Source organism: Pseudorca crassidens, chromosome 7, assembly GCF_039906515.1.
Source record: "Pseudorca crassidens isolate mPseCra1 chromosome 7, mPseCra1.hap1, whole genome shotgun sequence".
Taxonomy (NCBI): domain Eukaryota; kingdom Metazoa; phylum Chordata; class Mammalia; order Artiodactyla; family Delphinidae; genus Pseudorca; species Pseudorca crassidens.
In genome coordinates this window covers 88,881,831-88,907,382 of record NC_090302.1, presented here as the reverse complement: position 1 = coordinate 88,907,382, position 25,552 = coordinate 88,881,831, and the positions used below count along the sequence as shown (strand labels likewise).

Below are 25,552 nucleotides of genomic sequence, written 5' to 3'. Positions count from 1 at the left end.
TTAGACTAAAATGTGTACTGTTTCCTGGGACCTGAGTAGCTCTGGTATTAAATTGTCCAGGCTGAGACATCTGTAGTGAAGCTTCATAACAAGAATGTAGAGAATTATCAAAGTCTCATAATATTGAGAGAGTAATACTTACTAGATGAGTGTTAACCACATGTAGCTACTAGATTAATGAGTATGAAGGTTCTGATAAGGGAAAAGACCAATTTTGAAATAAAATTTATGTGAAAGAAAGAGCAAACGCAATGACATAATTAAAAGTATGTATCAATAGAGTTAATAGACACTGGAGGTCATAAATATATTTTTATGTTATGAATATACATAAATAAAATTCCTTGTGAAATCTCTTGAGATGTACCTTGATGGCATAAAATATTCAAGACAGGACCAGGGTCTCAGGTGCAGGTGGTCGTAGCAGTCATTTGTCTCCTGGAGCCACAGCAGAGCCCCTGCTGTGTTGGCAGAGGGGGATGGGGGTGATGAACAGAACGGGGCTTCCTTCGTTTTCTGCCCCTAGTGACCATCATGCCCTCTCAGTCAGTGTGACGCGTCTGTTGAGTACTTGGTGCACTGGGGCAGAGGCCTGATACATGCCGAACACTTTAAGAATGAATAACGCTTAAAAGAGTTCTCTTAGGTAGATCGTTTTTGTGTATGGTAATTTTTTATGGAAGAGCTTGGTAGAGAAAATTTGTGACCATTTTGTTTTCAGGGTGCTCATTTCTTGGATTTTGTATAGGTCATTGAAAATTATGAATTTCATTACCTATGGCTATCTTGACTCATAAATAAAATTTGCCACTTCTCAGCATTTTCTATTCTATTTGTTGTCTGATGTTATCTATCTAGACTGTTTCAAAGACTTTCGGATCATCTACATGGTTTTCTTTAGTTCTTGGTTCCAGATTAAAAATAAAACAATGTAGATTTTATTTTGACTCTTTGAGCATATGTTTTGACTACAACCTGCTAAATGAACTCTTCCTAAACATCTTGATGTAGGCAACTTATTAAGCAATTGATTTGGAATAGAATTGCAATTTCGTTAACTGGAGATAATACAGTATATTTCTGTGAGTTTATTGTAAATTCAACATGAAAAACGTGCAATATTATTCTGCTTTCTTCCATGCAAAGGGTGAAATCAAAATTGCTGTTTCTATTGAAGATGAAGCCAGCAAAGACCTGCCTCCCGCCGCCCTGCTCTATAGGCCAGTTCGTCAGTATGTTTACGGAGTCCTGTTTAGCTTGGCAGAAAGCAGAAAGAAAACTGAGAGACTTGCTTTTAGAAAGAACAGACTTCCACCAGAATGTATGTACTGTAAAATCCATTGTTTGTTTTCCTCGGTACCTCGTAATCTCTTGTGCATTTTTAAAGCATTAGAAGGATCGTAACTGAGTTCGCCCTGAGAGTCCCCACATAAAGGAGGTGGGCTTCACTGGGGCTCTTAGGAAAGGAGAACAGGCCACGGGCTGTTTTCCTCAGTAACATCCCAGCAATGGTGTTCATTCAGTAAAATGATAAAATAGCAGGTTTATGCTTTAAACTGAACGTTGATCTGGAAACAGTCCTGACGATTGCTGTCCTGCTGTGGTTAGCATGTCCCAGACAGAGCAACAGCAGTGTCTGCTCTGCTGTCCACGAGATATGATCCACTCTTTCCAGAAGTCAGTGTTCCTGGGGCGGTCCCACCAGCTATGCACAGGGCCACTTCTGTGCAGTTAATGTATTGCTGCACACATCCCTGAAGCTGAGAGGGGACTTGTAATGATTTCCCTCAGAGACCTCTGGCTGATCAACTCTGGGGGTGGAGGGAGAAGTGGAAAGACAGAAAACGTTTGAAATTTTGGCAAAAGTTGAGGTCAGAGTGTTCCCTCTTCTAGTGAGCCAGTGTAATTTGGTGGGGGGGGGGGGGAATCATGCCTTTCTGTTCTAGGTAACCTTATCTACTAATGTAGGGAATGTAAAAGTCACTGTATATTTAGTAAGAAATATAGAAAAGTTTCACAAAACATGCAGTCTAAAATAAGAATATTATGAAGTGTGGAAATTGTAGATTACTAGATCATCCTCTAAACTAAGGATATTTACTGATAAATCACCTTCTTGTATGGCAGGTCAGTACAGTCCTGGTAACGTGGGTGAAGCTGACCAGTTCAGGGACAAGTGTGGGAGTGGGTCTTACCTTTGGAACTCAAAACTAGAGAGATTCTCCAATGCTAAAAACTCAGTACTATAGATTCCTAAGGTTTCTATTTCTAATTACTATGACACAATTGTGATTCTGTAAGCCTTTAAAATGAAGCAATCTGTCACTACCCTTACTTGAAGATAGTCGTACTGAGAGTGGCGTATATGACTGTAGCTGGAGAAGGTGATGCCGGCTCTGCAGGGCCACCTCTAGCTGATACTTCTGCCTTGATCAGGGCTGTAGACACCATGTGAATACCGAGTGTTGTCAACGGACACTCTTTTCAAAGGCCCAGTACGTTCCGGATGTACAAATCCTCATTCTTTTCTCACGCTGTGTGATTTATTTGCTCAGAAAAGAAGGACCTTTCTAACTTTGCACGGGATTGGTCAGTTTTCTGTGCTGGCCCACCCAGGCCACCCTGGCTCCACAGCTGTGACGTCCACTTCAGTTCACCTCCGTCTTCGTCCCTATAGCCCCTTGGGTCTCTGTTGGGCATAGAATGCTGAGTGCTACAGGGTCCCATGCAGCCCCACTTCCTGCCGTATCCTCAGCTCCATAGCACCACATTGGCTTTCATGGTGAAAGGCTGTTTCTTTCATTTGCTTGTTTGTTCCAGAAACATAGTCATCTTTATGCAGAAACTCCTCAGGAGCTTTCAGTGATCACAACCTGGAGACCCTCAGGTAGACCCCAGGTCGGGCTCCCCTTGGCAGTGTTCACAGCTTCATACAGCAGCCTGAATATGGCTGGTGTGCTCTGTTCGTGCCCTCAGCAGTGGGCAGTGTGCATCCCTCGTGTCTGGTTCAGGGAGTTCTGCGTCACAGGTGAGCTGCAGGTGCCAGGTGCTCTCGGGAAGTCAGAGACTTGGTCTGTTCTGCCCTGCTGCCAGTCTGAGGCTTTAAAACACTGTGGAACACACAGCTGGCAGCACACAGCATGCTCCACTCCCTCATCAGTTAATTTGTACCTGGGTGGTACAGGTGTCTTACTGGCCTGGGAAAGGCTGGCCTGTTAGCAGACAATAGGGGAAGCAGAACCCAGGGGAGAGTATTAACTAAATGGACCAACATCCTCTGAACATAAGCAAGAGAGAGGCACATTGTGGTGAAGGGCTGAGTGTGCAAACCACACCATAGGGCCTGATGCTGACAGGGTCACTTTGCCTGTAGCAGGCTAGTTCTGGCCGGGGCTGGAGGGCATGGGGAATGGCATGATCAAGAGAAGAAGAGAAGAAGGGTGGTACAGTCTGGGTGACTCAGATGAGCTCTGTGAGGCTATGGATGGAGGTGCCTTGACCTCATTTGGAGGGGGGAGGCACAGGGGAATACAAAGGAAAGGAGGAGAAAGGTGTACTAGTGTGAGGTGGACGGGGGAAGTGTGAGGTGAGTGGGAGAAGGCCGTAGCTTCAAAGAGAATTTGGCAGGCATGTCTTTTTCCTTTCCTCCTGCCTCCACTCCCCTCCCCACTCCTCTGACTTCTTTTTAAGGATGGGACAGACACAGTTGTTTGTCACCGCTATGTTACTTTTGGCTAATGGGAAACACTGACTCTTATGATGCCGCTGATACAGGTTTCCAAGCTTGCAACATCTACTAAGTGACTATGCATTTTACTATTCTTACCGAGAAAATGCTGTAGCTTCTTGATGGTCTGGTTGAGATGGGAAGACAACAATGTCTGATCATGCCAAAAAGAGCATTTTCTCAGGAGTTCTTGGTTGACAAGATTTGAAAATATGTTGAAATCTTGTTTTACCTACACTTACTCTTAGACCATATGTAGATGAAACGAAATCAATGGCACTTTGCAGGAGATTCATAAACCACGTGAAAGTGCACCATAAGGTCCTTGGGACAAGTTTGTTTTCCACATGCCCACTGACTTTGCCTTCCACTTTGGTAGTCTGGTAACCAAAACCAAGCTATGTGGGTTCCAGGTAAACCCACCTACTCAAGTAGGTGATGCACCTGCCTCTGAATGTGAGGGTTTTGATCTAACATGGCTTCAGAATGCTGTGCGTACATAGGCATGTTCCTGGTGTGGTCACTGTGACCATCAAGAGTTTTCCCAAGAGGGCTTTGTTGTCAGAACTAGGCAAAGGACATATTGAAGTCTGTAGGGTTGTTCAAAAATACTTAACTCTCATTAGATATAAGACATGTATTCATTTGGACATTAGTTTCTTGCTTAAGGCATATGATAAAATGTTCATAATCTACAGTGAATTTTCGTGTGACTCACCAAAGTTTCATTTTTAAAGTCATTATATGGTTAAAGTAGGATATCTATAGTTGGATCCTTAAAAAATTCCAGCCTTTGAAAATCATACTGAATTACATGCTGGCAGTTTATTTTTCTGTTCTTTTCTGTCCATTTCTAGGCTCTATCATTTTGCTTTTAGGAATTTAATAAGAATACTTGTTTTATTGTGGCAGCATGCTACTGAAGTCACTATTGTGGAATTGGAAATCCTACCAGTCCAATCAGAAGACTGCTGACCCAACACAAACAGATTCACCCAGATGTGTTGGATGGTGATGGTGGCAGTTGCTTTGGGGAGAGATGGGAACAGGGACCTAGCTGTCTCTGTAGCTGCTGGAATAAAGGCTGGGCCTGGAGACAGGCGCCTGGGTCTGAGCCAGCCCTGGCCTCGAAGCCTTTGTGTGTGAAATCCAGATGGCGTGGCTGCCTCTCACATGCACTTCTGCCCTGGAGTCAGCTCTGGCCTTTAGTGCCCTATTGACTCTTCTCCCTGGGGGCGCTCCTCAGCCACCCGGGCACTGGGGTTCCCCCAGGTACTCTCCAATGGTGAAGGGGCCAGAAGAAAGGGTTCAGGTTCTAAAAAGACTACAGGATAATGAGTCGCCTCATCTATAGCTGAACCGTTAAAAATCCAGGAAGTGATTTGTGAATTTAAAAATTATTATCCACTTAATAAAACTGGCTTGTTTTCTGCAAGTCTCTTCAGTACCTCAAAATTAAGTAAAAAAAAACGCAGGCTTGGGAATTCCCTGGCGGTCCAGTGGTTAGGATTCCCCTGCAGGGGGCACGGGTTCAGTCCCTAGTCAGGGAACTAAGACCCCACAAGCTGTGCAGTGCAGCCAGAAAAAAAAAAAAAAAAAAAGCAGGCTTGTAGAAAATAGATGGGCATAAATTATAGACACGTGAGATGTAGTTATGGAAATAGAAAGCAAGTTTATATACTATGTTTATATTTAGTATACTTATGCTATATTTGTATTTCCCCATATTCTCTACTTTTTAAACTATCAAGAAAAGCCAAAAGGAACATTGATTTCTTTTTCCTGGTCTACTTTGCTTTAGAAATTTTGTTAGTGCCAAATAATTGGGACTGCTAATTGAAAATAAATAAGTTAAATTTGTTCATTGTGAATTACATTATAAAACAGAATACTATAGCATGACCAATATTAATTAGTGTGCTGTTTCAATATGTGTGAAAATTGGTTATCGTTATCATTTTTTTCTTATGATTTTATGAAGGCTGTTTATATATTAATCTGAATTTCTTTATCCTTCAAAGCTTTCCAGAAGTAGCATCAGCAAACTGCCTTTTCCTCACAGAACTTTGAGCAGCTGAGCTCAAGAGACAGCTGTTGGGGAAGGCACTGTTGTGTGACAGGCAGTGTTTGATGGTACTCTTTTGGATTAATGTTTATGTCATAGTTCCTTGAGCTTCGGAGTTTCTAATATAGTAGGAATGATATAAATGGGAAAAATGAAGACTAGGAACAGTGTTTACCACATGTCTGTAACACCATGTTCTGTGTGCCCCGTGGCCTACTGAGCATGTATATGTTTGTGGACAGTAGGATACCCCCAGGCTCAGATATGAAAGGTTTAAGGAAAAAATTCATAGTCTTTTACTTTTGAGAGTCGTGGAGGGTGCTTACAGATGTGTCAGCATGAGGAAATGGGGGACTAGCTAATTGAAACCCCATAACCTGTACACAGTGCTGCTTGGTAGTTAACCAGCAGTTTTCCCCATTGGAAGGATTGACCAACTCTCATTGCACCCATTTTTCTGTTTCTGCCCTGATACGAAGGAACTAGAGTTTTGTTTTTATTTATTTGTGTGGTTTTGTTTTTTTTTCTATAGCTCCAGAGGAGAGCTCAGGGAATAAAACAATGGCTCCTTCCCCAGATACACACACTTGCACAGACACAGACCAAAGGGTCCAGTTGGCCATAGTATTGGAAGTTGTCTCCGTCTTTTTCCTTACCTGTAACCATATTGTGTGTGTGCTACAACTCTCACTCCTAAGCCCTTATAGCAGGCACTGCTAGTTGCTCATGGTGCTCTGGCACTGAGCTTAGAGACATACTTCATCATATGGCACTATAGGCAGCCACTACCAGTCAGTTGGAATAGGCTTACAAAATGAAACGTTCATTATTCCTGGTCTGGGATGGATCCCAAATTCAGCATTCTAACAGATTTCTAAGGTAGCTGGTTGTCGTGTGTGTAAGTATGAAAATAGTAGATGATTAACGTCTGATGGAAAACATTGGGTTTTTACTGACAGCTTAAGTCTTAATAGTGTTTTATGTCTGGAAATTGTATTTGAAGAGGTACTTCCAGTAAAGAAGCTGCATTATAAATTTAGCTTCCAGTAATACAGAAAACTTGTGCCCTGGAGTTGTTTTTGCCAGTGTAAAAATTCAGTTTAGTTTCAGGTAAGGAAGACAATCTAATATTCAGTTGTTTTGAAGTCGTCCACTTGAAATCATGAGTTTTCCTGTCAGTAGAAAAGACAAGATAAATATTTATTGATGGTGACACACAGAAAATTTATTCATGGACAGTAGCTGGATTAGCTAACCTCTGGGATTCTCTTATTCTTGTTTTAACAAGGCAGCATGAACATGTCTTTCCAAAAGGGTGCCTTCACAGAGAGGGTTTTATACCCCAGTGCTCTTGTCTGCATGCACTTGGAGTGTTCTCATAATCCAGCCGCCACGTACCATCTGGATAATCCCTGTATAACCAGTGGGTTTTGCAAAAATGGTAAGAGCCCAGGTTACTTGCTGTTAGCTGGCTACTTTGCATCTGCTTATTCCTGTGAGCTGAATCAGAGACCGAGCCTTCCCTCCTGGGCAGCAGCGACTCGGGGAGAAGCCTGGAGCCAGAGGGAGAGAAGGTACCGTGTGTGTACCAGCCACCCCAAAGGGCAAGCTTGTAACACAGAGGCTGCCATGTGTCAACCTGAAAATGGGATGTCCCTTGGAATTCATTAATCTATAAAACACTAACCTTTAATTAATCTAATGTAATGAGCCTATACAACATAAGTTGATCTCACACAGTTGAAAGCACATAACAGGGGTGCAAGATGCCTTTGTGTTTCCTCATCTGGATTGTGCAAGAGAGTGAGTCGTTGGCCCCTTTTTTTAGTGCCTAGTTCCAGGGCTGGGCCAGCGTAAGGCAAATGAGGGACCCAGGCCTCAGAATTTAAGGAGACCCTTGTTCTCACACTGGCACGTGGGAGTTGGCACCTGAGCCCTGGGTGCCTTTCCTGCCTCACCCAGTGCACACTAGGTGCTCAATAAATATCTGTTAGGTGATGGGCCAAAGGTTCCACAGCTATTAAGTGGTGGTATACGCAAAAGATCTCCAAGTTTTCAGTTTAAAAACAGATACATGTTAAAAAAGTAAAGCAAATTGGAAGCATCTTTGCTTTTGGAGCAAAGCTTTTTGTTACTGCACATTTATTTTCTCTGAGAAAGACATGTATTTCCTAAATTAGATATGAGCCATTCTTGTCATGACTAGTGCAGATAAGCAACAAAAATGCTTTGAATATGAGAGGAAGCTGCTATATCTGATGCCTCCTTTACAGCTGCAGTCTCCCCTGCCCTGTCCTGTGCTCCTGGTGGGTATGGACTGCATGTCCCTGCTAGTATTGGGGCAGTCCTTTCTCTAGGACATGGGAGTTCATGAGCATCAGTTGGCGGTCCTCAGGCACGAGTGTGCTCTCATCTGTAGCCTATACAGGCTGAACAGGATCTGAGCACACAGCATCATGCCAGGTAAATTCAGGCATACTTAGGTCCCTCAGAGCCCCAGCTAGTGTGGACAGCTGTCTAGGGCAGCTTCAGGGAACACGCAAGTGAACAGACACACTTGTGAGGGACTGCTGGTACCTCTGACCTCCACTTATCCTCGATGTAGGACATGGAACATAAAGTATGTATAGGTCTAAGCATTCTGAACTTGAGAATGAAAATCTTCCACCAAAAATTTATTTCTAGAATGAAAACAATGTAATAAAATGATTGCTAAAAATTATTAAAGAGAGACAAGAGCAGAGCTGACAAAGGGGAAAGAAATAAATGGATGAAGATGAAGACAGCTTTAATAAGAATGCCTCTTTTGAGAAAACTCAAGGGAGACTCCTGGCACTATAATCTGAGTTTTTTAAGATGCAGTAAACTTATGCCCTGTGTGCATGCGTGTGTGGTGGGTGTGTGTGTGTGTTTGTATTTTGGGGGAAGAAAGTGAGAGACCTTAGATTAACTAGGTTATTAACCCAGATTAACAACCAAAGATAAAATCTAATTAGTTCCATTAAATAAATCTTTGCCATCAAAATGAAGATGTTACATAGAAAAAATAGATTTATGCATTTTTGCTTGGGGGGCATGAAAATGAACTTTGTGAACTGACCTAATAGAAACATAGCATACTGGTTGTCTTGTAACCTCCTTTCACCTGTTTTCTTGGGGCTGACAATGTGCCAGCCTCTCAGACTGTAGTTGGGACAAAGGTGGGTGGGATGTGCTGCACCTAGGAGGGCCCTGCGGTGGTGACGGCCACCCTCTGCATACGGGTGGGCATACAGGTGGGCGACACGTGGAGCTGTGCGCGCTGGAGGTCGGCAGGAATGGGGGTGAGTGCTAGATTGTGAGTCCGAGGACAGGGTCTGCTGGACAATGGGGACCTTGTGAGTTTGTGTCTGGCACCTAAAATATAGATAAATTCAAAGACATGTATTTATATATACATGTATATCTCTGTTTTGACTTGATGGATTTTAAAACAAACATTTTAAGTTAAAAAATTTTTTTTAACATTTAAACGCTAAGATATACAAATGTAACTTAAAGGGATTTCCCAATGACAAAACAGTTACTTTTTTGTAAGGAAATTTTCAGAAACTGTCTTGACTTGTACCCCTGCTCAAGCAGCCTGATCCTGGGAGTTGGGGTCCATGCAGAATGGCTGGTCATGGCCCTCCTCTGCAGCACACTGTCACCTGACTTGACTGGGGTTGATTGTGCAAAAGCTTGCTTTTCCTGTTGCTAACAACTGTGTATATCCAGGTATCTGACTTCTGAAGTTCTTCGTGACATTGGAAGAGACAATTGTCTTGTCTGATTTGTTCAGACTTGGGGTGGAGCTAGAGATGAGCAAGTTAATCATTTAATTTTGTCAGGATTTGGGTTCTTCACAGTCTCGGTTTGCCTCAGGTGTTACTTTAGGGAAAATGAGCCCAGGGAGGGGGTATGGTTATTTGGATATAATTGATGTATCCAAGATCACATTAGAATCATAGCACCATCCTGGTTTCTGTATCAGCTGTCAGCCATGTGAGGGGAGGGTGGGGTATGCTAGCAGCTCTCTGGGTCAGGGGCTCCATGGGGCCCTGCTTCAGTTCTGATGTTTATTGACCAAAGTGAGCTATTTGTTACAAAATTCACACCCAGATCTGATGAAATTGTTTACATCAATGCACTTTGGTGAGAATTTTTAACATATTTCTCTGCAGTATGCTTTATCTCCATTTTTTTCCTTCCCCCGTCACAGTTTCTCCCTTAAGTTAGTTGGAAATGATGTGGGAAAATGTGCATGTTTGTGTGTTTTAAGAATTAATTGATGCTAATAGTGGTAAGACTACGGTGGATAAAAGGTCATTTTTTATATGAAATCAACTTAGAACTTCTTGATTTTTTTTGAAGTGAAATAGGGAATTTTACAGTTTGTCTTCAGTCTTGCTGAAGAGAAATACTGTGTGCTGACTTCACCTGGAATTTCAAAACATGGACTGTCGCTTCTGCTTGCCACTTTACTGGGCTTTGGGGATCTTGCTACGTGGTAGTTTGTCCCTGCCAATCTTTAAAATAGACTTCAACAGTTACATTTGTTAAAGTAGGAGGTCCTTAAGTAAAGTGGCTACCAAATGCAAATTATTTCTCAGATCTAATTAGTATGACATGTAGAAAAAGGTTCAATTAGGTTCAATAGTTCAATTTAGCTATCTAAATTGGATTTTCCATGGATTTCTGTGATAATCACATACTTTCTGTAAGTTGTACCCATTGTTATTACTAAAACTATTAATGGATTTATAATATGAAAACAAATTTTATCTAACATCCTTGATTTACACATATTAGTTATATGGGGAAATCTAGTTTGATTTGATTGAGAAGAAATTTATTGGTGGCCGGACTGAAAATCTGAATGAGTCACCGAAGTTCATAAAGAACAAAATGAGGATTAGAGGTGAGGATTGATGACCGATGGCTTACTAATGAGAGAATCCGTTGTTATACCAGAATGACATCTCCATACTGTAATTATTAGAGCTGTTTGTTTTTGTTAGGCTTAAAATAGCTGAGATAGGGCATAAATGGTTCTCTGATTTTCCTTCCTGTAGTTTCACCAGTGATCATTAAAGAGTGGGCAGCTTACAAAGGGAAATCTCCACAAACCCCAGAATTGGTGGAAGCTCTTGCCTTCAGGGAGTGGACCTGCCCCAATCTGAAGAGACTCTGGCTGGGGAAGGCAGTGGAGGACAAGAACCGCAGAATGAGGGCCTTCCTGGCCTGCATGAGGTCAGACACACCAGCCATGCTCAACCCAGCCAGCGTGCCCACTCATCTCACGGTGCTGTGCTGCGTCCTACGGTAGGTGCTGCTGGCCGCTGCCTCAGCCGCTGCGTGTTCTCTAGCAGGTGCTTGTACAAATGCCTCTCCAAGACGCTTTCTGTGTGAAGGAGGTGGGGGTTATTCCAGATGAATCATGTTGTCGGTTGAAGTTTGTCCTCATCTCATATTTTCATATATTATAGAAATATAGGCCATGTAAATGCAATGTGGATTTGAACTGATGCTATATAGTATGTTTATAGAATAGGTATATTTGATGAACCTGTATTTTATGTAAATATCATAATGATTTTAAATATAGTTTATCCTTTAAATGTTAAAGCTTTTGAAGGCTATTGGGGAACTATATTATGTATTATTTGTAATTATTCTTCAGGGAAAATGTGTCTCTTCTTCCTCCTTCATTTATTTAAGCATATGTAGATCAGTATGGACTCATGGTTATCTCTCTTCCTAGGGTTATAACCTGATATAACCTCGTTACTTGGTTGTTCAGTTTGTTCCAGCTCAGACCTTGGGAGTTCGTTCAGTGGCTCCTATGTCCCCTGTCCCCCCAGCATGTCCTTGCTTTCTGGCACCACAAGATGCCCAGGCTGTCCTATATCTTCCCTGCCCTGGGACCTGCCATCTCTAAGGGGCTGGCTCCTGCCTTGGAGAGAGGGGTTTAAAAACCTAGATGTGGGCACTCTGTGCTTCCAGACCGTCTCAGCCAATGGGCCACAGATGCCTATGTGGACACTGTTGGTGTTCTGGAGTTAATTTGAATTGGCCTGTATACTTGAATCAGGTGAATTGGTTTTTTGAGGGTTTTTTTTGGAACCAATTTCAAACTTAGGAAAAAGTTGCAAGTATAATACAAAGAGCTTTTTATTTTTTAAATACTTGATGTTTAAAAGAAATACTTGTGATTTTCTAAGAAACAAGGACACTGTCCTATACGGCCGTCAGGATCAATCAACATTAATACTTTATTTCTATCTTAACTTCAGGGTTTTGTTTCAGAGCCTCCCTTTGTATTTGGAGGTGAAGTCCCATTGGTCTTCAGCAGATGCTGTAGAGGGAAGAGCTGTTCCTCTGCTCCTCCTTGTCTCATCCATGCTGTGCATCTGTGCTCTGACCACTTGGCAAAGGGGGTGTCTGCCTGGCTTCTCCAGCGAGGCCATTCCGTCCCCCTCGTAACTGATACGATTTCATGGGAGGCACTTTGTGTAAAAATGCCATTCCTCCTCAGACTTCAGTGTATTTATATCAACATGGGCTCCTGGCTTCATCGATGACTTGTGGTCCACTACTGCTGTCATGTAATTTGGTACTCCACTGTCACCTGTTGGGCCAGTTGGGGGACTCGTCAGTCTGGCCTCCATGTGAGCACTTCTGTGCAGAGATTCTGACCTTACCGTGGATGCCCCCTTTTCCTAGCATCCCTGGTTTCTAGTGATGGGGTCAGTATTGGACACCAGGCTCTTGACAGCAACTTTGCTGCTCCCAGACCTTCCCCAGTATGCATACAGGCACACAAACAACTGCATGTTTATAGACTTCCGCTTTTGATTTCTTCAACCTGGCCATCCTAGCTCTCCCTTCCCATGTGTATGGTCTCTGGCCCTGACAAACAGTGAGAGCCTGGGGCCCAGCTGCCATACAGGTCGTCACAGGCCCCAGCCCTGTGTGTCCCATCCCCCTGGGCTGGCCCCTTCTCCATGGTCCCCTGACCCCCACTGGGTCTCACCTGCTCCCTGAGGATGGGGGCAGAGCTTTAGTCAGGTGTTTCTTTCCTGAAGTTTCTTACATTCATAACAGACTTTAAGGCCGCCAATAACTTATTTAGAAGCCTTTCCTTAATTAAATTGAGGTTGACTAAAATTAGCCTACGGTATCAGTTTCTTATCTTTATCTCCATTGAGGATTAGCTAGTGAGAAAGACTAGTTTTTTTGTTTGGGTTTTAGAATCCTCTTCTGGTTTCTTCTGATGGAGGGTTCATTTTATATTAGCCAAAACGTTAAGATTAAGACTTTGGGTGCTCTAAGATCAAATTAGCGGTAATAATTTTGGTTACTTCGTTTGTGTTTCTTCCGAGTTTAAAATGATGTGTGGCCTTTAATCTAGTGGGTGGACAGCTAACTGTCTACTGTATACCTCACCTGAAGGTCCCACTGGGCACTGAGTGAGGATGATGTGTGCTGTGCCTAAGGCTTGTTTGGCTGCCTCTTGGCCAGAAGCAGCCGTACATTAGTGCAGGACAAGCCACTGCTGTGTTGATGTGAGCACAGTGCTCACATTATTTCATGCTCCTTGGGGTGGCGGTGCCTTTACGTCTTGTCTCTCCATGCAGTGGGCCTCTTGGGACACTGGGTTGCCTGGTGGGTGCAGACTGGACAGTGTGACCAGACCCCACTCTTTTTTTTTATATATATCTTTTGGGTTTTGTGTTTTTTTTAACTTTTTATTTTATATTGGAGTATAGCGAATTAACAGTGTTGTGGTAGTTTCAGGTGCACAGCAAAGCAACTCAGCCATACATATACACGTATCCATTCTCCCCCATACGCCCCTCCCATCCAGGCTGCCACAACATTGAGCAGAGTTCCCTGTGCTATACAGTAGGTCTTTATTGGTTATCCTTTTTAAATGTAGCAGTGTGTACATGTCAATCGCAAACTCCCTAACAATCCCTTCCCTCCACCCTTCCCCCACTGGTAACCATAAGTTAGTTCATTCTCTAAGTCTGTGAGTCCACTTCTGTATTGTAAATACATTCATTTGTATAATTTCATTTTAGATTCCTCACATAAGCAATATCATACGGTATTTCTCTTTCTCTGTCTGACTTACTTCAGTCCGCATGACAGTCTCTTGGTCCATCCATGTGGCTGCAAATGGCATTATTTTATTCTTTTTAATGGCTGAGTAATATTCCATTGTATATATCTTCTTTATCCATTCCTCTGTCAATGGACATGTAGGTTGCTTCCATGTCTTGGTTATTGTAAACAGTGCTGCAGTGAACATTGGGGTGCATGTATCCTTTCGGACCATGTTTTTCTCCAGATATATTACTGGGCCCCACTCTTTGTCTTTGTGGCCCTTCCTTGGCCATTACCCCCAGAAACAGCTATGCTGCTTTTAGGCACTGTTCAGATGGCCTTTGGAAAGTCTTTCCAGATTTCAGGATTGTCCTGGTCCCTGTTTTTATTTTTTGGTGTTGTTTATAAAAAACGTACTCATTTTAGAACTTGAAAAGGTTAATAAATGCAGCTAGTAATCTCTCATTTCACCAAACCTCTTCCTGTGCTTATCTCTGTGGTGTCGAGAAGCTACAGTGAGTGCAGCTCAGGTTCCCTCGTATTTGCTACTCTGGTGGAAGCCAGAAGACATGCTTGGTTGTGCAGACTGTTGTGTGCATTATGGGCTTGGAGCCATGGAGTTTCCCACTTGGAAAGACTCACAGTTTCAGATCCTGAGGAGGAGGGGCTTACTGAGGCAAAGTGGTTGGGGAGAGATGAGAGAGAATGGCTTATGGGGCCAGTCTTGGGGATTTGGGGCCAGGACACCAGTAAATGGGTTGGTCCACTTCTGCTAAGAGAATTTGTTCTACCTTCATGAGTGTTTTGGGCCACAGGGACAAGCAGGTAAAGAAGGATTCCCTGCATGGCTTCTGTTTGATTGATGGGTATGACCTGCTGAGAACGTGGGGTGAAGAGTGGGAAGGGCATGGAGCAGGGGTTTGCGGGGGGGGCGGTGCAAATGAGTAAGAGGGTTGGTGTATGTCTCCAAGGGCCTGCCAAGGACAGGCTGTGGCCTGGAGCCGTGGCCCAGTGGTCTTTCTCTGGCGAAATTGCAGCTGTGTGACAAAGGTCTGCTGAGGATGGGGGAGGGGGCAACAAAGGGCAGAACCTGTGTCCCAGATATGGTAAGGCCCTGTGGAGGCCACACAGCATGACCCTTGGCCTTGATGGCTGGGGTGGGGCAAACGTCCACAGTCACAAGTTTGGGCTGTCATCCCAAAGGCTCTCCCCTTCCTTTAATCTTTTTTTTTTTTAGCATAATTTCAAACTTGAAGAAATTATAAGATTAGTACAAAAAGTTGGTGGCTATTCTTCACCCAGATTCCCCACATATTAACCTTTTACTGCAGTGGCTTTCTCCTCTTCTCTCCCTGTGTCTGTGTGTTTGTCCTTAATCCCTTGAATGGAAGTGGTGAATGTGATACCCCTTTACCCCTAAACTCTGTATGTTTCCTAAAAAAACAAGGGCATTATCAAAATCAGAAAAATAATACTAATACATCTGATCTACAGATCTTACTCAGATTTCTCCTGTTATCCCAATAACATCCTTTGTTAGCAACAAAATCTTGCCTTGTGCTTGTGCTCAGGTGCCTTGTCTCCTCCAATCTCAGGCAGCTTCTCGTGTTTCTTTGGGTTGATGCAGAGATGTTTCTGAAGAATAAACACTGGTTTGTTTGCAGACCAGGGATCTGCAGATCATACGTCTTTTAGACAGCATGTGAACTGATGCGTGTGGCTGCTCCAGGAAACTGTGTTTAAAAACAGGCAGCCAGCCCCTGGGTGCAGTTTGTCAACCTCTGGGTAGACTATTTTCTCCGTCTAGATTTGCCTCTGTTCCTTGGCAGTGAGATTCCGCTTCTGCTTTTGGGGCAGGCATACCCCAGCCGGGAGGTGGTGGTTTTCTCTATGCTTTCACTAGTGATATCAGCACCCATACCACAGCAATCAGGAGAATGGGGGAAGAAATGGCAGTCAAATCTCTAGAAATCCTTGTAGTGAAGATGAGGAGGGGCCAGCATCTGAGCAGAGGTTCAGTGTGAGGGTGAAGCAAGCGTCCAGAACAGAACAGAAAGCAGCCTTTCCCAGGGTACAGCTGAGACCAGACAGACGAGATCCTTATCCAAGACAGCTTCTGAGAAGACAGACTGAGTTACGTTCTGGAGGAACTTAATAAATACAATAAGGGAGATAGAGGGCTTGAGCCCCCAAACAAGTGCAGGCTTTTCCAACACCCCAAGGAGCATACCAGGGTCCAGCTCCCCATCTGTGCGAATAGGAGGCAGACCACGTTGGTCCCCCAAGTGATGTGGAGACCTGCTTCTGTTCCAGCTTCCGTGCTTCTAAAGGGTAGTGAGAGGAGAGGTGACGAAGGGGGAACTGCAGATACCCTCAGACTTCCACGGTAGGAAACTTAAGGCCCGACCCAGGAAGAAGACATGGAAAAGAATGTCTAGAGAAAACTGAGAAACACAAAGTGATTGAAAGCACTGTCAGTGCACAGATAGGAAGAGCGTGAACACGTGAGATAACCAAGGGTCAGTTTTTGCTGCTCTCACCTTTGCCCCTGACTGCAGTGCCATTGGTGCCATCCATGTTCTATGGTATTTAAGCTGTCTATCTATGTACATGTGTATCTTTATGAACACACTTCATACTCTTTCTACATCCAGAAAGTCTTTCTGAGGACTTACATTGAAAAACAAATAAAGGGTGACTTTGTTAAAATGTAAATAGAAAGCCAAATGGAGGAAGTGGTAGGTATTCTAACCCAAAAGGCTTTTCATTGTTGCAGCTGAACTGACTGCTGAGAGTCTTTGCTGCCAGAAAAACCAGGAAAGATCTTAAGAAAACCAGCCTGTCCCCAAAACAATCTTTTTCTGATTCATAATTTTTAAAGAAACGTCTAGCCTAGGGCTAGGGGATGAAGAGGGGAGTTAGTGTTTCATAGATCTGCAGGATGAAAAGAGTTGTAACGATGGATGGTGGGAGGATGTCTGTGCAACACCGTGAATGTACCTGATGCCCTTGCACTATCCACTTAAAAATGGTGAAAGTGGTAAATTTTATGTTATGTGTATTTTACCACAATTTTTAAAAAATAAGAAAGAAAAGGGTTGTATAACATGGATACTTAGGCAAAGAACATTGTATATTGAGCAAAATCTTTCCACAATAATTTTTTTCAGAGAAAAGTAGGGAGACTTTCTTCAGATTTGCTGTTTCTTGCATCAAGCCCTGGTAAAAACTCAGTATGATTGTTTTATTTAAGATATTTGGCACTCAAACAATTGCAAAGGGTGTTATTTTTGTCATTGTAAATGTTGACAGTTTAATGAAGTAAAACTTCTACATCACTCGAATCTAAATACCATACACCCACTGTTTGTTTACCTTGAAATTGCATGCCCTTTCTGCTTCTACTACATAATTTTACCATGAAGTATATAAGCTCTGTGCCTCCACTTCCCCATCTCTACAATGGGATAGTAATGGTTCCTGCCTCAGAGTTGCTGTGACCACTTGAGGAATCAGTGTGTGTAAATACTCAGACTAGTGCCTGGCACCAGCAAGCACTTTCATTTTTCTATTGGGATTTTTATTGAAAATACTTCTCTTAATCAGCTGGATGAAACTTCCTCCTTCACCTTTTAAGTTTATGTTCCTGTGGGTGGATGTTAATTATTATAGAAATGAGAGCGGGCTCTGTACCAACTCTGATACTGATCTTTGTTGACTTAAATTTTAAGCACTGAGAAAACGTTCTCAGCAGACAGTACTGGGAAGAGTTTTGTTAGGCATGTCACAGTTCTCCATACTCCTTTTAAGCTATTTGCCAGAGATCACATAGGGATCTATGTATCTCCAGAAGTTATTTTTGGTGATCATCTGGCAACTTGGCTAGGTCATCCTTCAAGTTTGCTGAATGCAGAGACTTAGGAACCACTGGACATGCAATGAGACTTATGACGAAGTTCTTAGTGGTTATCCCTTTACTCTCTCACACCCAAATACTATTTGGGATTGTGCCTTGGCTTAATGTCCTGGAGGTTGTCACTGGGGCAGTGCCGTGCGGCAAGGTGAGTAAAGGGGAAATGATTGGCAGAGAAAAGGGACTGTGGACACCTGGCAGTTCTCAGGTAGATAGTACAAATGGAAGTTGAAGTTGTAGAAATTGATTTCCCTTTAGCTGCTCACACCAGGGTGGCCCCAGTAAGTCTGTGTGTCCCCAGGGATTGCAGGTACCTGTTCTGAAGGCTGAAGCTTTAGTTCTTGTCCCTGCTGTCCCTTCCTATTCCACTGCAGGGCATTCACCTGCCACTGCCAGAGCCCCGTCTGTGCAGACGGTTCGCACAACACTTACTCTTCATCAGGAGATAAATCTTGCTTATTTGGACCTAGGGCCTGCCTCCCAGGTATCCTGTCTTGAATTAAAATAGATAAGTCATATAAATTTGCGCTTAACATATATTTTCAGGGTTTCAGGGTAAAATTTGTGCTTAACTTTTACCTCACAAAAGTAAAGTTGTATCAAAAAATCACTTACCAGCTGGCTTGCAGTGTGTTTAAATTTAGTGTTATTTTTAATTACTTCAAACATTCTGATCAGCCCAGATGATGATTAGGTTTTCACTTGTAATTGGCATCATCCAGTGAAAATAGAAAAGCTGGGTAAGAAATCCATATAGGCCTCCTTAGCTTGTGTCCTCCTGAGTCTCCTTAGAACCTGAACACCAGGTTATGCATGTGACTGGTGACTGCTCCATCCTGACACCAGGCCTTCTCTGTCTACCCGCTGTAGGTATATGGTGCAATGGCCTGGAGCACGGATACTGCGTCGCCAGGAGCTGGATGCCTTCCTGGCACAGGCGTTGTCCCCCAAACTCTATGAGCCTGATCAGCTGCAGGAGCTCAAGGTAATTGACAAGCCTCATTCCTTGTTTTGGGAAGTCTTGTTTTGGAGTTCTGTGAGACACAGCTAACCTCACGGAGGAGTCACTCAGTGCACTAAACTAGTTATAATAATGACGTGAACTTAGAGCCTTCAGGGCAAAAGGAATTTCCTTCCCGGTTATGGAAACAGTCAAGTCTACTTTTGTTCGATAAAGGTTTTCCCTTGTTTACCAATGGGTGTTTATTCTTGTTTTCCACATCAGGAAATAAACTTGCCTTTTATTTCAGGTGGGGATCCCAAACCCTGGGAGGGCTTGGTCCTAAGAATTTACTAACATCTGGCCAGGATTCTTTTTCTTGTTTCGTTCTGTTGTTCCTAAATACAACATTCGTTTTCTCTAAAAAATAGTCTTTGCCCTCCTAGTATTGTAAATCCCTTTTAAAAAAACCACTTGAAGAACAATGTTATGTCATCATCCCTGTGCCCTTTTAGTCAGCATTTAACATCGTATTCCTTTTAATTTTCCCTTCTAGTATTCCTTTTTTTCTTTAATTGTTTTGACAGTATTAATTTTCTCCATGTTGTCACCTGATTTTTTGGTGTGCTTATCTTTTCAGTGCACTTTTATTAGTCACTGTGTCCACATGGCTGTACTCGCTTTCTAATTTCTACACTAAATTTTAGAAAATTCAAGACTTTTCAGAGTTAGCTAAATTAGTGGATCTGCCTTTTCTTTTTAATGTACAGGGTTTTGTTTTTTTTCTTTGCCATTGGTTTGGTTTTCTTTTGTTGTTGTTTGTGTTTTTTGTTTGTTTTTTACAGAATTTGATTTGTAATCAAGTAATCTCTTTTGACAAAATCGCCTTCACTTTTAGATCTTTTTGCCATTCTTTATGAAGGCGTTCTTTCCCTGCAGAAAAGTTTTAGGCTCATTTGATGGGTTTTCAGTATTCTCCTGTTGGGGCTCAATAAATCTCTGGTTTCCCCTAAACTACTGAGTTAAATTCAGTAATCCGGTGTTGACCCTGAACTGTGTGGAGCCCATGTCATTTGTGGTCGCCTTAGGCTTCTGATGACTTTGAAACAAGCTAAACTAAAGACAACCAAACTTAGGAGAATCTACCTCAAATTGTATTCTTTGTAGTTTAAGCTTTTCTGTTTGTTAGGCAGAAATTATTTTTTTTAAAATGGTTTTGAATTGAAGTTTTCCTTCTAGAATATTTGGCCGGGTGTCCCCCCGAGAGGCTGGTACTAAGTGCAGGCTCTCCCTCCCTGTGTCCTAGCGTGTGGTGCCACCGCCACCATCTTCATCAGCAGACTGTGCTCAGGGGTGTTGTAAATACTTTTACTAGAGTGTGGTGCCATCCCTCTACCTCTACTTCCTGTTTCTCTTATTTAGATTATTACATCAGTATTGACATCCCAGTTCTGAAAATCAGACCGCCAGGTATCAGGTATGCCCACCAAGCCTTATTCACCATCAACTTGCTTTTACTCAAAGTTCATCTTCTCCCATATCCTTTTCATTTTTGGATCAACACATAGGATATAACTTTTGAAAGACAGTCGCACTCTAAGCTTTCATTTTGGTTCTTTTGAGGTCTTAGTGCTTTCATAATTTTCTCCTGATTCTTCATCTAAAGCCAGGCGTTTCTAGAGCTGTGTTTAGAAAGACCCATTTTATGTGCAGTTACTTCAAGCCCACCACTATCCCTTTGGGTCTTGCTGGTCTGGAGGTCTGTGTTCCTTTCACCAAGGACAGCCTGCATCGTTAGTGCTTCATTCACGAGCACCATAAATTCTGAAAGAGCTGGAAGGGAAAATAACAGCATTCATTGGGGGGAAAGATAGTTGGGTTTTTTTTAAGATCAGAGATCCTCTCAGCTATGAGACTGAGAACTGATAGGAATAATCATTATTTAAATGAACAAAAATCCCTATGCAGAGACTGAGGGTCCCAAAGTTCAGTGATAGAAAAGTAAATTTCAAAATTGCTTTTTCACTTAACCGTTAAAGTTGTTTTGATATTTCAAAAGCAATGACGATGCTTTTCTGTAAAATACCATTTTCCTATTGAGGATATAGTCAACTCTTGATTTTTGTTGTTCTTTTAGGGGCCATTATCCAGTTTGTGGATTGCCCAGATCCTGTTTTTCTTCTCCCATTTTTGTCCATTATATGCTTTGAGAATAAATAGGAGAAGAGAAAGAAAAGACCTAATTTTGAACAGTTTGGCCTCTTGATGGCTATTCTGATAGGAGGTTTGGTGGGAAAAGATGTTGAAACCGTTGGTTTAAATGAATTTGCAAGAGTTTCATCTTGTCCAGTCTCTGTCCTCCCGCCACGACCCTGAATAGTTGAGTGTTCTGCGTGGCTCCTTGAGGATCCATGACAATGATTGACTGACGGCCTTCACTTTTTCCCTGGTTTATTTTTGTGGCGCTTCTCCTAGGTTACCAGCACAAAAATAATGACTAAGGTAAAATCAGCACTGACACTGTGTTTGGAGGAGGGCGGGTGAAGGATGAGGAGAAGGACCTTTGCACAGTTTTAATATTTATCCAGTTTCTTTCTCCCTTGCTTTTGACATCCCTATAATTGCCTTAAATTCTTTTAACAGTTTCACATGCCAAGTGCAGAATTAAAAGATGGAAAATGAAGAGCTTTAAAGACAGTAGTAGGGACGTGCAGCATGTCTGTGATACCTGTAAGAATTGTTGTGCGTATAGGTAAATATGACAAATCAAAGTAAGAGTCTGTTGCCCAGTAATTAGAAGTTGGACCAAGTAACCTCACTGGAATTTGGTTCTTGAACCAATTGGCCAGAGCTACATTCCATATTTGTATTTCCTGTAAGATCATAAAATTTTGTCACTATTTTTCTAGTTGAGGAACTTTGAATAATGGTGAATATTTTATCTTATGTGGTATAAGAGAATGAGATTGGAATGTGAATATTGCAACCATTTCTATGATCAAGGGTTCAGATTCTGGTGCCACCAGATCAGTTTTGTGACCTTGAGCTCTCTGTGACTCAGTTTCTCCATCTATGAAATGGAGTACTAACAGCAGTATCATACATGAGATTGTTGAGATGTTAATGAAATAATATATGGAAAAATACTTAGTGATGTCTGATACATATTTATTAAGTGCCCCGTAAATATTAGATAGTATTATGTGTGCAATTAACATTTAGGGGATGAAATATAAAACACCACGTAAAGTAATTAAAAATTTTTTTGAATGAAGTGAAATCCACACAGCAATTGAGATTTTATTCACATTATTTTGGCGGTTTTTATTTTAAGAATTTTTCTCTATTGAATTAATGGTAGTTGTTATTTCTAAAACAAATTGACTTGAAAATCATTTTTTAAACCCGTAAGAACACAGTTCTTCAACTAATGATGAGGCCATTTAAAATAAATATATATGTGTGTGGATAATGTAGATTTATCCATTCCTCCCATCCGCTCTCTGGGAGGTTACTTGTTCTAACTAGGGTGCTTCTGTGTTCCATGCACCGGCTCCCATTGCTTAGCCTCAGCACGCAGATGGCCATCTGCCCGAAATGGTTTTGAGCTGTATTAGTTAAATAAGGGCTAAGAGTGGGTATGACCAACACCACCAGTGACTAAGAAATGACAGCAGTATCGGGTTTCACCAGAAGGACCCCACTGGCACTTTGTTATAAAGCAAACGGCTTTAGAGCAGCATCAGCACCATCGTTCCCTTCCCCTCAGCCTTGACCTGGTCCTCCCTCCTCTGGCCTGGAAGGCTGTGGGCTGACAGTGAGAGAGCGGCTAGAGGCCTGGTTGCCATGGTCCCTGCAGAGGGGCCAGGGGATGGGTTTCTGCACAGGCAGCCTCCAAGCTTGGGCTGGCATTGCTGCTGTGCCACTTTCCCACAGCGTCAGTGTTTAGGGAGGAGAAACTCCCTCTTTCTGCCTCAGGACTCAGAAGAAGGGAGTTTCCACTTCCTTTCTGCAGTGCAGAGAAAGACAAGGCCGGTGGGGATCTCAGTAAGTTAGGTGACTTTTTTTTTTTTTTTTCCATTTTGACCCTCTTTCTCTCCCCTTTCTGCTCATAAATGTAAAAAGGCATCTAATTCTATCATCCTGACCCCACCTGCCCTCAACTGAACATGTTTATTAGTTCCCTTTTCTGACACTACATTAGAGAAGCAGGAGCCAGCAGAGGTGGGCTGGGAGGGGTGGACAGACTTCTCAGGAAGTTCTTTACTGCATTGACTTCAAATTTAAAAAAAAAAGGGGGGGGGGAGGTTGGAAAACACAGTGTTAGCTGATAATGGGAATGTTGACACTGACAGCACAAAACATCAGATAATCAAATTCATTAGTATTTGGCACTGGAGTCATCTTTTTTATCTTTAATGAAAAGCCAGTTTACCTGCCACAATTAGGCATTGCTTAGTTTGGTACCCATAAAGACTGCATTCTCAAGAGACCATCACCTTAGAAAATAAGCATGGAAGGTGGGAAGACAGAAACCAGGACAGTTAAAGCTCAGTCCTGGATAATCCACAAACAAGGTCCTTCACTGATAATCAAGAGTTGACTGTATTTGTCAGTGTTTCTTATCCTACACATTAGATGCTAGAAGAAAGGGCTGTGTGTACAAAGGAAGGCTCACAGCACTAATGACTGAGTGAGAAGAACCCACAGATACAAGTCTTTAGCTTCTGATAGTCTGCATGGTTCAAATACAGTGTTTTTGCTGTTGTGTTCTTTCATTTATAAGCTATCCATTTCTCCTAAAACATTTTGACAGTCTCATTAATAAGTTGCTATCTAAAACATTAACATATAAAATAATGTAAACATAAAGTACAAACTTAAGAATGAAATTATACCAAGTAATTTTTTAAGATAACTGCTTGAAAAATGCAGAATCTTAATAGAGTATTCCTTTTTACAACATTTCTGTTAATATATTACCAGTGTTTAGAATCTTCAGTGTAAAATTTTATTTCGTAAATGAATTGTGGGCTTCTTAACTTCTAAGGAGACTATTAATAATTTGTTACTTTGTCATGTGTCCACCTTAAATACAGTATTACTTGATACTTGTGTAACTCTTTACAAATTCCAAATTGAAATATTTCAGTGTGTTTATCAAACAGTCTCTTAAATTTAAATTTGTTAAATAATGTAAGTCTTTCTGTTCAGACAAGTCAGTGTTAAGACACTGTAAGGTAGTGATAGGGCTGCTTAGGGGGCATTTGGTTGAGGAATGTGCTCATTACCTGTGGAGAGTTGTAGTCAGACATTGTAAGAATTGGATACTGTAGTATTCTTACTCCATAGAAATCACTCTTTTCCATTTAAAGATTGAGAACCTCGACCCCCGCGGCATTCAGCTGTCAGCTCTCTTCATGAGTGGCGTGGACATGGCCCTGTTTGCGAACGACGCGTGTGGCCAGCCAGTGCCCTGGGAACACTGCTGTCCTTGGATGTATTTTGATGGGAAGCTCTTCCAGTCCAAACTCCTCAAAGCAAGCCGGGAAAAGACCCCACTCATCGACCTCTGTGATGGTCAGGTCAGTTGCAAGAAAGCAGGCTGGGTGGGGCAGGGAGGAGCAGGTGGCCACCTCCAGCCAGAATGAAATAACGCTCACTGGCTAATCTGTCGTCTTTCCTACCGAATTTGTAACAAGCCTGTGCGACAGGAATTTGATTTAGATTGGGCCCAGCCCAGTGTGTAACCAAATGCCAGTTTAGTGCCCAGCTCAGGATATACACTTGGTTCTCATTATTCACGGTAATTATATTCTATATATTCGCCTTGAACACTGAATTAGCAAATACTGAACCTTTGCTCTTAGGGGAAATACACGGTTAGGTTCCTGCAAGCCTCCCGTCACATCATCTTCATCAACCAGTCAATATGTAACCTTGTTTTACATGTGTTTCTGTTTAAATACTTCTTAATGCATATATATTGTTAATCCACTCACATTGAATTTATGGCCGACAGCACTATAACTCAGCCTCACCAAAGCTCATTTAACTAACACGTGCATTTTCTCTGTAAGGTACATCACAGCCTAGCACTTGGGAACACTAGTCAGTACTCAGCACTGCTCTTGGGGCCGTTTGAAACAGCAAAATCATTCACAAAAACACGAAAAGTGTGGCACTAAGGAGACAGTGAACAGGACACATGTTTACAGTATAAAAGCTGAAACACGAAGGCAATGCTGTGTCTTCTTCAAGCTCAGGTGGCAACTCAAACTTTATCCCACTTAGCAAATGTCTTCAAATGACTATGAAAATGCCAGGAGTATTGATTTTGAGGTTACAAATAAATTTTAGCAAGTGGGTAAGTGTGCAGATGTGGAACTCATGAATAATGAGGATTGACTGTACTTTTTAAAAATCCTGATTTAAAAATAAAGTGAAGTAGGTTATGAGGTTATCTTGTCCCTTTGTATAAAAGAAGCTCACATGTGCTGCAAGCTTTTTAACCTTAGACTACAAAACATGCATTCTCCCACGTGCTGCTTTAGTCAAGCTCAGTCTAAAGACAGATTTACAGAGTAAGCAGATTTTCAATTTCTCTGATTACAGATTGGTTGCTGGTGTACATATTTGTGTATTTATTAACAAAAGACACTCAAGTTGAATGTTTCTGATGTTTTTTCACAGTGGAATTTGACATACACAAGTTGTATTGTCCACATTTGTGCAGGTGACTGAACAGTCATCTCACAGACAGCCCCACAGACAGAT

The 25,552-nt window shown here is 42.2% G+C and overlaps 1 protein-coding gene across 3 annotated transcripts in view; it reads left to right on the top strand.

Moving 5' to 3' along the window:
* Nucleotides 1-25,552, top strand: part of FAM120A (family with sequence similarity 120 member A) — a 104,433-nt gene that overhangs the window by 66,268 nt on the left and 12,613 nt on the right. For 2 of the 3 annotated variants that reach the window (XM_067744893.1, XM_067744892.1), the window contains exons 10-13: nt 1,147-1,321; nt 10,886-11,135; nt 18,706-18,820; nt 24,151-24,360. In XM_067744893.1, the coding sequence (XP_067600994.1) occupies nt 1,147-1,321; nt 10,886-11,135; nt 18,706-18,820; nt 24,151-24,360 (750 nt within the window). Of the gene's footprint in view, nt 1-1,146; nt 1,322-10,885; nt 11,136-18,705; nt 18,821-20,197; nt 20,253-24,150; nt 24,361-25,552 lie in introns of those variants that run through there. The other variant, XM_067744894.1, reaches the window with a different exon arrangement.